At 46.2% G+C, this 12,452-nt stretch overlaps 1 protein-coding gene across 12 annotated transcripts in view; it reads right to left on the reverse strand.

Moving 5' to 3' along the window:
• Positions 1-12,452, reverse strand: part of FOXP1 (forkhead box P1) — a 502,532-nt gene that overhangs the window by 33,181 nt on the left and 456,899 nt on the right. For all 12 annotated transcript variants that reach the window (XM_089918160.1, XM_089918159.1, XM_022572557.2 and 9 more), the window contains one exon: positions 12,367-12,452. This exon is cut by the window's right edge and continues 2 nt beyond it. In XM_089918160.1, the coding sequence (XP_089774286.1) occupies positions 12,367-12,452 (86 nt within the window). The remainder of the gene's footprint in view (positions 1-12,366) is intronic.

Consider the following 12,452-nt stretch of genomic DNA (forward strand, 5'->3'; position numbering starts at 1 on the left):
GCTAAAAACTCGTAAATTCATCCATTGGGGTTGTGGAGAAACTCCTAGGCACACAGATACACTTACGCAAAATTAACTCCATCTTTCTTCACAGGTAGGCACAGGTGAAGACAGTACTGGCCAGCAACTTTGGCAAGGCAGGCAGAGAGCCCCCATTTTCGAGTGAATGCAGAAAAAGCTTACTCATTTCACGGACTCAGTATGTGAGTACCTACTATGTGCTAGTCTCATCGTACCAAAACTTCAAGTCTCCTCATTCTATCAAACGTTATCTTCTGAAGGCACATGAGTTTCTAATTGGATGTATGCAGTAGGCACTCAGACACTACTTATTACACGCTGCCTTCTTTATGCTTGCCGTGGACTCTTTCATACACAATGGTATCTTTGATAGTTCAAGATCGTTGAGCATAGGGGACATATGACAATTACGTCTGTAAAAGAAGTGGGAAATGTATCCCCCAAAGGTACAGATATTAAGAGAACAGCTGTAGAATTTTGGGGAAATGCAGAAGAGATTAATACCAGAGAGAGAAAGGGGGGTGGGAGGAAGGAAGGGAGGGAGGGAGGAGAGGAGGAAGAGGGAGAGGGAGAGGGAGAGATAGAAAAAAAAAATCTTAATTCAGTACTTTTAAAGACTATTTGTCCAAAATAATGCCTTAAAATTGGAGAGAGACGCATTCCATCAATGTCACATAATTAACATTAAACCTTTTAAATAACAATTAATTTTTTAAGTCTAAAATTATCTGCCCCCCCCCCCGATCAAGTAAGACTCACATTTTTAAAGCAAAGTGTGTTTTAAGGGAGGGGTATGTTTCAGGAATTGGGGCAAGGCAGAGAAAAGGGAAAGGGTACAAAAACAAGAAAGAAAAAGCTTTCGGCTTATCCTAACTGGATGACTCAGTCTCAAGCCATATCACATTTGATTTTTTTTTTTTTCTTTTTATTCCCTTGTGGTTCAGGGAGGAATAAATTAAGAAGAAAGAAAGAAAGAAAGAAAGAAAGAAAGAAAGAAAGAAAAAAGCCTTCTAGTGTTAGCATTTATCTTTCAACAAACAGGAAATGAAAATGATACCATATTAGGAGCCACTTTATGTTATTCACCCTCTGTTCTTTAGTCAGTTATTGAACAGCCAAACTAAAAGATGCTCTGAACACATAATGCTAAAGGAATTTAGTTTTCCAAAGTGGCTCAGTCAGAACAATTAAAATGTTAGCAATGGCATTTTTCTAGTTATTTGTTTTTTTATGTAAGTGTCCTAAGTTTTTCGACGTTACAACTAAAACATTCTTAGATTAAGAAACATGTTTTGTTTTAAAATTACTGTGGAGCAGAAGGAATGGAGGCATATATGTCGTTCTTTTTAAAAACAAGAAGTGGGCTTCCCTGGTGGCACAGTGGTTGAGAGTCCGCCTGCCGATGCAGGGGACACGGGTTCGTGCACCGGGCCGGGAAGATCCCACGTGCCGCGGAGCGGCTGGGCCCGTGAGCCATGGCCGCTGAGCCTGCGCGTCCGGAGCCTGTGCTCCGCAACGGGAGAGGCCACAGCAGTGAGAGGCCCGCGTACCGCAAAAACCAAAACACACAAACAAACAAACAAAAAACAGGAAGTAGTCTGTTGTACTGAACGTTACAAATTAAAGGGTGGGAGGTGGTATTTACTGAAGAGTCTGATGAATATTAATCGTGACTTAATTTGGGGGTAAACACTCCTGATGGAGCAATTACAAAGACCAAGTAGAGGGAAATCCAAATTCCCAGCACCAAAAGAAACCATCACCTCTCTCTTCCTTCCAGATGTCTACCAGGCTGACCTTTTACTGATCAAAGGTGGTAATACCACGTGGCAAACACGTAACCTAGAATTTGTATACCCAGCCACCTCCATAACCCTGGTGGTTCACTGCCGCAGGGAATCTTTTCTTATTTTCCCATGTGAATATTACTTAGAATTCATCGTCCATGTTGAGAATTATCCAGGTTCCTTATTTTGCCTCAACCTCAAGCCTACCATCCTAGTTCTGCTTTACTATGGAAAGATGGGCAAGGCTACAGGAAGAGGCAAAAATCCAAGTTTTTGTTGCTGTTTATATGAGTGTAAACTAGCATGTCCTATATATTCTTGGAAGGGTTTTGGATTTTTATCATCAATAACAGCTCTAACTCTACCACAAACTGTTTTAACAATTGAAGGAAAATATCCGCCAAACTCACCTTTGGGGTTTTTTTTAATGCAAAATGGCTAAAAACTCACACCCAGTGAAACCACCTCCTCTGTCTCAAGCGCCTGTCTTGCATTTACAGTACTCACTGGTGCTTCGAAAAGCCTGCAGATTCTTTAGCACTTTTTATGCCATCATTCCATGAGCTCACCACCCCCATCGATTTTCATGGCATCCCTTCATTATTATAATATGGGAATACAAACATTTAAGATTAGCAAATATATTCCAGCGTTCCCTCTACTGAATCCCATGACAAGCAAAGAAAAGGAAGATGGGAAATTCAGTCCGAGGGTCAACTAAAAATGCAGCTGACAAATTTACCCGTCTTTTTATGTTGTGATATCAAGAGAGAATTACCCTCTCAAAGCTTTCCCGGTGGGTACAGGAGCACCACCTAGCATAAAAGGAATGACAACAGGACACACATTAAGGGGAGCTGCTTGTGCAGCGTTTGTTTACATTAGCACGCTTGTGCCCCCGTTCTGCAGAATGACAGCAGACTCAAGAATGGGCTAAAAAGGACGTGGACCCAACAAGCAGACTTCGATGGATTTGAATCCGGGCTCTGCGACTCTGAGCACATTATGTAACCTTTTCAAGTATTTTGTTTCTCCTTCTAAATATGGAATAATAATCTCTGAACTTCCAAGAGTTGTTCTGAGGATTAAATAAATTCTTGCACATAACAAGCTTAGCATAGAGCCTAGCGCTTCGAGAATGCTCAAAAAAACCTAATTCCTTCTCTCTCGTTTTTTTTTTTTTTTTTTTTTAATAGGAAAGTTAAATCAGTCAAGTCTATCTAGACTCCTGCTGGCTGAGTATACATTAGGAATCTGGATCAACATAACAGGGGTTCGATGGAGTTTGCAGCTGGGCTAACTGGGGAGAGAATTTTGATGCTTTAAAGAAGGGAACCAGAAGCGCGGGAAAGATAAGCCCATTTCTCACGGATTTACTTCCTTGCTTCTCACTGTTATCTGTCCCTCGTCCTAAGCAAATGCTTTTTCTCCTCTCGGCTGATATAGGCCATCCCCTTTTCTATTACCCATGGCCTCAAGTTAGGCTTTAGACAGTCCACACTGGGCAAGACCGTAACGGGGGTCTCGCTCCAGACTTGCTGATAACTGCCGAAGGCTAGGGGCCCCGTGCGCCACCTTCAAAGATAAAAACTAAGGGAGATTACGTTCATCCTTTCAGCAGAGAAAAGGGAACGTGGTTTGGGGTTCACTGAACACAATCATTCTCTACACTGTCAGGACTACTCATTTTAAGCCCAATTTGGCGGTTCTCACTTGTGAGAAAAGAAGTCTTGAAATAAGCGAAGGATTTGGGATGTGGGAAAAAATGCTGGAATTACTGAGGATGGAGAGAAGAAGGGGCCCGGCCACTCATTCGATTTCACAGAAGCCCAGACGGCTGTGGCTAGGTCAAGTCTTCCGTTCCTCGTGTCGTGTTTTACAGCTGGGGAAACTGAGGCTGACGGGGGGAACTTAACCCGAGGTCGTGGAGCTGGGAAGGCGCAACGCTAAGGCTAGAATCCCGGTGACAGGATGCTTGGTCTGACCTTCCGACACTGCTGTGATCCCAGACATCACCTGGGACACTGCCTGGGAACCCAGATCTCTCTGCCTCTCTCCCTGCCTCCATGCTGCCCTCCGTAGGCAGAACCGCGGGCAGTGGGGGCAGGGTGGAATGTGCAGTGTCACCCAGGTTATGAGGCGGCGAGTCCGGATTAGTGCAGTGGTGACCCCCAGATTCACGGGGATCTGACCTAATCTTGCTGAGCCCAATCCTCCAGGGGACAGACGAGGGAATAGGTGCTTCTAAGAAAGACCCCAAGGGTCCAAGTCTAACGAGGTACGTTGGGAAGACACCACTCTCTTCCAGTGGACTGAGCGTGCCTCACGGGGGGGGGGGGGCGGTCTAGACTTCCTCAGCAGCTTCGCATACAGTGACGGCCCCAACAGAGCTGATGGAGGAAGAATGGATCTTGTCACCTGGGGTCTCTTACGGGCGTACGATCCAAAGGAGAAAAACAAGCCACAAAAAAAAAAAAAGAAAAAAAAAAGCGGCAACTGGAAGGAGGAGAAATGAAACTCTTCTAACCAAGCTGAGTATTTACCAAATAGCTATTTTCCAGCCACTGTCTCTAACTGTGGTCATTCGCAGGCCTTCACAGCTCGGTCTTGAAGGCCAACTCCAGCTCTCAGGGGGTAGGCAACCTACGGCTCATTTCACCCCAATCGAAGAATTTCTCGACTTTTACTGTATTCTGTCACCATCTTAACATTCCTCACATGTTATTATTAAAGACTCTCTTGACATTTCAAGCAGACGCACACTGATACTCTGTCATAGTCTAGGAATTCTAATGCTCCTGGAGTAAAGCAGGATTTTAGACTATGAAAAAGCAGCGTCTTGGTCTTCCAAGGGGGGATGCGGAAGTGAGACACGCAGAGACCCTGCGCCTCTCGGCCCCTGGCACGGAGCAGTGGCAACATGAAGCTACGATGCTATTAGGACTTCTCTTTCCCCAGCACCTCTGAGCTTATTCAGAGAGAGTCACGAGGCTCTAGGAGGCCACCGCTGTGAGGAACTGTCCTGAGAACTGCTTTGAATGGGGTTAGAAAGGTCCAAAGGGGGACCGATGACAGATAATATACTTGTGAAAGTCCAGGAAGTTGAGGTGATTACAAACAGCCCCGCTGATGGTAGAGGCATCACAGGTGAAGTCCCCAGAGTCACTGATTTGCGTTAGGCTTACTGTCTCTCCCTCTGCTATTTGCAACTTGCGCACTTTTCTTTCTGCTGACATTTTCTTAGAGCTTATACAGTACCTGGGGTAGATGGATTTGGAAAACTTCAGAATGAGCCCAGTGCCGCTGAGCTCCAGCCCTGGCCCCGCTGCCACGGACTGCTGGGGCGAAAGCTCCTCGAGGCAGAGGACAGCGTGGCCTCACCAGCCAAGTTTCAAAACCCTCAGTCTGTAAGGCCTGGGTGTGTGCAGAGAACCTCATGGGGTATAGCAGAGCAAAACCTGGCCACCCCAAAATGTCTCTCTGGCATGCGGATTATTTCGAGCTGAAAAGACTCAAGGCCCAAGAGACTCAGACACTCTGACCTTCCCCGCAACTGCCTGAAAGAATTCAGAGGGCCTGTCGGAACAGAGCCATCACCAGCAGGATCTGCAAAGAATATGGGCTAGGAGGTAGGGGGTGGGAAACTCGGCAGGGCCCAGAGATCAGAGTCCACTCTGTGTCCCACTGTCTCTGCGTGGTCCCACAAACATTTATTTACCAAACATTTACTTTTCCATTGCCCTGTGAGGCGCCTTCCTCCCCTCTGAAGGCCCAAACCCCTACCCCCAACACCCTCTTTTGTCTTTAGCTGAAGATGGTATTTATGGTGAGGGTTCTGGCCATTTTGATAAGTGACTCCGTTTTCCCCTGGGTCACTCCCGTGTGTACACGCTGCTACGCTTTCGTTTGATTTTCTCCTGTTACTCTGTCTTTGTGTCAACTGAACTCTGAGGCCAGCCAGAAGAGCCCAGACGGGGAGAGGAAAATGTGCCCCTCCCTAACAGGGCCATGACGACCCCTGTGTAAAAAGCCATAGAGCAGCACTGGGCAAGCGAAGGAAGATGGGTTGCAAAGGCTGGGCCACAATCCCAGGGCCGGCCCACCATCTGCCCTTGCTTTTGGACAAGTTAACCGGATCGTCTGTACCTCCGTTTCCTCTTTTGGAAGCTGGGAGGGCACCAGTTACCTCTCTGACTCTCAGAGGACCGTCATTGTTAGGATCACCATCCGTTTCGTAGCACCTTCTCAGAGAGCAAGAAGAAATACTACATTAAACATGCTCATTTTAACCATGTATGAGACACATACTGATTTCCAGAGGTGAGATTCGCCCTTTGAAACATGACTCTCGGGATGGAGGAAATAGGGTAGAATCTACTCATAGAGGGGTTGTGAGGATTCAGTGAAATTAAGGGTGAACGCACTAGGACAGTGCCTTGGCAATACAGTAGGAGCTCGATAAATATCCTTTCAAATGGTTTCCGAGCCCCTTTATGAAACAGTTACAAGCAGAATATGGGCAATCCACAGGTCTCTTCTACAGCCGATGGATCCCAGTGGATTGTGAGGGTAACCAACTCATCCCAGTTTGCCCACGACTCTCCTGGTTCGGAAACTGAAAACCCCAAGTCCCAGGAATCCCTGAGTCCCAGGTAAGCAAACTGCGATGGCTGGTCACCATCCCATCCTGTTGAACAGAGAGATGAATTTTAAAAAGAACACAATAGTCTTCCACTTTCCTTCTCCCTCCGCTACAACCTAGGCATATCCTCAAGAGGCTCCTTTGGCCTGGAATGTCCTTGCCAGGAGCTCTTTTCCCTGACACCTCCACATTACAGGAAGGAAGAAGCTGCCTTACTTATCTATATCCAGGGCCTGGAACACACTAGGGGCTTGACGAACAGAGACTGAATGGAGTCAAATGACTCACGCATAGAAGGTCTGCACCCCTCCACCCGCACTCCCTGCCCGGGTGGCTGCCTTTCCCCTTGGCTGCTTTCAGTATTCACTTTAAAGGGTCTCGAGGCTGAGGGGTTGTGGGGAGGCGGTCCTGAGGCGTGTCCCCCGACACATGCTGCGCCCTGGACATGATGATATGCAGGCCGAACCCCCCAGGCTCCTCTCTTCTTTCCTTCAAAGTCCATCTTCATACACCAGAGAGGTTGAGCTAAGGACTGAGCAAGGTCACACGGTCACGCAACAGATTAAAAAGAATAAACACGGCCAGAGAACTGTATCTATACCACGAACGTCTCAGCTTTCCAAGACAGGCAAGCCCATCAGAAGACTGTTTTCACTTGCTGTCTGTTAGACTGGGTGCTTTTCCCTTTTTCCAAAATGGAATTCTGACCCAGCCACCGCCATACCTTATCCCCAGCTCGATGGCTGAGCATCTCCCGTTGGGAGTGAACCCACATAACTGGATGAATATGGGTTTAAATCTGGGGGACAGTAGGTGCTCAACTCTCACGGAAGCTTCGGGTGCTTCCTTACAAGGCTGGCCATGGCACTGGGGGGATGGCGGGGGCGACCCTGACTCTCAATACGTCCCCACTCCCTGTGTCTCTGCCCCTCCGTCCTGTGGGGAGAGAGCCTTATACTCATGACCCACGTGAGAGCGTGCACACCGACGGCGGGGATTTCCCCTCCACTTCTAACTCATTTCCATGACTGCCTCTCATCCAGAAGGTGACTCTTGTCAACAGAGAACATCGAACAGGTGGAATCTTAGAATACATCCCCTGACCTCAAAAAGGACATTCCCTGCCCTCGACCCAAATGATTTCTATGGTGTCCGTCTGTCTTCATGTTAGGTGCCTACGTGCACAGTGTAGAATCTCACGTCACTTCTCGGCTTGCTGGTAAGAGTTGGGGATAATCCCCATCCCGTCCATTGACAAATGTCAAAAAATTACAACTGCCTCTGTAATAATGAAATGCAGTTAGAAACATTCCGAAGGGCTTCAAATGCCCACGAAGATGTCTTTTTGACCACCGTCGCCCCCCCACTCCCCGGCCTTCTCTCTCAGTGAGACCAGTAACAGGGTGGAACATGAGAACTGAATTAACCAACCTTTCTCTGTCAACAAGCTCTACCTAAGGAGTCCACTGCTAAGAAACCGTGCATCATATATTTTGATACCTTCCAACAAAAACAAAAAGAAGACAGATGCATCTCACTCCCAGTGCTGCATAGATAGGTCTAAGCCAGACTCCATAACCCATCATCTTGATTTCTGCCTGGTCGCTTGAACTCTGCCATGAGAATCTTAAAGGCTTTTCCTTCCTTTTGGTTCGAGTGCAGTGTTGTACACAGAGCACCATAAAGGGAAACATGGCCAACCACACCATCCTCCAAGGGGAACAAGGCTGATTTTTAAAAAATTGCATAAAATTCTTTAGGGAGGTTTGACTGCCGGTAAGAAACGCAAGGGCCTCCTGTTTGGGGTCAGAGTTGAGGTGTCTGGGGTTTAGATCTGGGGGCTGGCAAGAGACACGGGACAGCACTCCAGCGGTTCTCCCTGGCTTTGGTCACGTCTGGGACTGACTCTGTCCTCCCGAATTCTCCAGTGGAATCCTTTCACAATGATTCTCCAGGGTAGACGTAATGAGCCTCTGTTGCTCTCTACTGCGAGATCCAATTTGAGCTTACTGGGTTTGTTTTTACAGTGGGGGCGCACGTGTGACCTCTCTCCCAGACGTGACCACCAGAGGCCTCAGGCCTGCTCTGCAGAGAGAGTCTGGGTGGTGGTGGCCTCTTCCTACTCTACCAGTGGTCACCCTTTGGGAATACGCTCAGGCCTTGACTGCTCTTTCCTGTAGTGCGAAGTGGCACAAACGGTTTTCACATTCGAGTTAATAGATGGTAATTGTGTAACAGACTCTGAGATACTTGGAGGTTCAGGTATTTCCTGGACCGGGAAACGCCTTCTTCAAGGGAAACAGAAGTAGCCCTTGGCTCAGTCACATACAAGGCATGCCCCATATGTCGGTCTGCTGTTGGGAGAACCGAGAGGTGACGGTGGGTGATGCCAGCGGGAAACGAGACAGAAAGGCTGCGGAGACACAAGAACACCCTTTCCACGTAGCCTAGCTGCTGCACGGACCTGGCTTCCCCAATACCTCGGGTTCTCTGGGCACAAGGATGATTAGTTAAGTCAATTAAAAGGTACACTTCCAGACATGGGTGCATGAAATGGCAAATGGAAATACAAACATCAGAGAAACAGGAAGCCTCAAATGGGTCTGGCTGTGAGTATAACTGTACTTTGCCCCAAACTCTCCCAAACAGACCGTGTCTGCCACCCAAAGAGTCTCCATCTAATCCTTGATAAGGGCATCGGGCACAGAAAACTGCTGACATCTTCTTGTGCATTTCATCTGATTAAATATCTAACGGGTAAAATCTGTTTGGGTTTGGCCCTTATCTAGCACTGAAAGTCTCTTTGGAGCGTGCTCCTGATGTTTCCAAGAACGCATTAGTGTCAGCGAACGCTACCCAATGAATGAACAGTGCCACTGGAGAGCTATTTCTGTTTATTTATAGTCTATTTTTTCTTTCTCTAGAGTATAAGAACCAGGAGGGCAGCCCGATCCATTTCACTCATCTCATACTCCTTAGTGGCTCCTACAAGGCTCTTGCCATGTTACAGGCTCCGGGTAATGTTTGCTAAATGCACGAGCAGACCAATGGATGGATGGATGAATATCCCTCAGCCAGCTCTCCACGACCCCCAACATCGGCAAGTGTAATAACTGCAGGTGAAGCTGCCCTTGGGGGAAACTGACCAATATGGTGACTAGACTGGTTTTCTAGACCGAGGCAAAGAAGGATGAAGTACGAAGGGGCGAGCCGGCCTTTAGGGAGCCAGGAACCTAAGGGAGCAAGTTGCTAATAACGTGATGCAAATTGTTTTCTTCTGCTCCTCTAGAAACTTCTTCTGCAAGGGCCAGCCAGATAGTAAATATTTTCAGCTTTGCAGACCATAGAGACGCTGTTGGAATTACTCAACTTTTCTGTTGTAGAGCACAAGCAGTCACGGATAATGCGTAAATCAATGGGCGTGGCCGTGTTCCAATACAACCTTATACGTGGATGCTGAACCTCGAGCTTCATATAGTTTATTCTTCCTTTGATTCTTACCTCCCCTACCCCCAACGATTCAGAGTGTAAAAACCTTTCTCAGCTCGTGGGATTCGGCCCAGGGTCTGTAGTTTTCCAAGCCCTGCTCTCGACAAGCACTGTGTCCTCGTTGCAGCAACGCTCTCAAGCTCGGAAGACGCCGAACTCTTCAGAATTAGCCCCGCCTTCCTCCCTTAAAGCAAACTCGCTGGCAAAAACGTTATAAGGAACATCACCGGTTAACTACCACATAGTAACTTCTGGCCAGGTGATCGTCTTTGATTCCAATCAAAAGTTGAAAAGCCTGCCTTGGGTTTGATGTAGGACTGGAGGATGAAGGGAAATCTATGACTACATGAAATCCACAAATAATCCAAGAGTCATCACATCGGCCTGTACCACTCCCAGGCCGCATGCGCCAAAACTCAACATTAAAGCTGCCAGAAGATAACCACCTGACTTACTGATCATCCAACTCCTTTCCTTCTCCCACCCGCTTCCTGTGGAGGGTGAGGAATAGTGAATAAAATAGATAGTCAGTTCCTGAGTAGTTAACGGTGGCCCCGCACTCAGATTTGCAGTCTGGAACGCCAACCCAGGTGAACCATTGCCTCTGGTAAACAGTTTATTCTAGCTGATCATTAAAAATTTAATTGTATCAATTAGATACATAAACGCAGGAACTTGGATCACTTTGTAAACACCACCGCTGAGGCATGTAAATTCAGGTAGCCACAGCCGTGGAGTTTGTTTTGTTCAACCCAATGCTTTAAGGGCTTCCTATGTTTCAACCACCAGTGAACTCTGGGGGTGAGATAAATATACTCCTCCTTTCCTTCCCAACAAACGTGCTAAATTTAAACATGTTTCCAAAGGCTTATGTAAGAATTTGGGGATTTTACGATGCGCCCTTTGCCTGTATAAATATCCCCCTGTCCTAATAAGTTCATATCTGTAGTCTGAATGGAAAAATATTAACTACTTAAAGAAAATAACTTTTGAGACATTCTGACTAAAAATAAAATGTGATTTGTCACATAAGATGATAACTAATTGAAAAAAAAAATCCCTTCTATCCTGAAAGTCAAAACAAAAAGTTTAAGTGTGTGTTGGCTGATTTTTCTCTGCAACTATTTGAAGCTGTAAATGACTTAACTCAGTAAAATTCCAAATGTAATTATCTTCTGTACTTAGCCTAGGGCTCTCCATATATCTCGGCATTGCTGTCTTGCATACAAAATAGGCTTTTCGATGGCTGGTAACAATATAATGTACAACATTGTTTTAATTTCCCCGAGTCGGCTAACCTCTTGCCTACACTGAACCAGCCAGAGGAAGAAGCCACAGTGAGTCATCAAGCACTCAAAAGCATTTTGGAACTCGGCTGCGTAAATGGGGTTTGTAGGGTCAGCCTTTTGCAATTGTACGTTTTAATAATCTCCATTTCTGACCCAATTTTTACTTTTAGAAACAAATTTTCTATTAATTATACCAAGGAGGGAATTACTGTTAAAATATGGTGGGGTTCATCAACAAGTTACATCAGGAAGTAGAACCCACACTTAAAGTGCCCCTCACCCAAATGTGATCCACAGGAACATTTGCTGAAGTTAATTTTCTGTAGTCATAAAGTACATTCCTCATGGCCCAGTGAATTTCCAAATACAAGATTCTCTCTCTCTCTCTCTCTCTCTCTCTCTCCCCCCACCTACACACACACACACACACACACACACACACATCTATATATATCTGATATCCACATGATATATATACCTAACATGTGTTTATATGTACGTGTGGGTGTAAGTGTACATATTTAAAATTTGTGCAGTGAACTCTCAATTGTTCTCAGTGATGGAGAGAAAAAGGGGACAATGAAAAATTAGGCATAAATCCACATATAGTTTCTATTTCAACTCTGGAGAACAGCCTTGCATGTGTGCTGGCTCGCTCAGTCTTGCCCACACACTCACGTGCTCGCTCGCTCGCTCTCTCGCTCTCTCCATTCATTCAGTCCCCATCTCTCTCCCCAGCTTGTTTTCCTAACTTCGGGTTAATAATATTAGCAACGGAGAGGGCTTAGACCAACAACAGATAACCAGAAAAGTTAAAGGGAGAAGAGAGAAGGGAGGTAAAGCGAGAGAGAGAGATGGAAGAGCTAAAAAGCAGAGGCTGAGGGTTGGCGGCATATACAGGGATGCACAGAACTTTGAAATGTCTGAGCGGCAGTGCCCAAGAATGAACTGGAGCTGAACCTCCCCAAAGAGAAAAGTAAATAAAATACAATAAAATAAAATAAGATAAAAGAAAGGACAACAACAGGTTTTGAACCTTCCATTCAATAATGAGTACACAGGACCTCATTACAGAACACTACAGAAATTTGGAAGTGGAGGAATACTGAGGTAATATCAAAAATAAATGTGGTTTTACCTGTAGCTCTAACTGCTGTACAACCTGCATTTGTACTCTACATTGGGCTGTACTTCTATCGTCCAGCGCATGCTCACTGTTGAGAT

Source organism: Delphinapterus leucas, chromosome 10 (genome assembly GCF_059928025.1).
Source record: "Delphinapterus leucas isolate spDelLeu-1000000601 "Yukka" chromosome 10, BTC_Dleu_Yukka2, whole genome shotgun sequence".
Taxonomy (NCBI): Eukaryota; Metazoa; Chordata; class Mammalia; order Artiodactyla; family Monodontidae; genus Delphinapterus; species Delphinapterus leucas.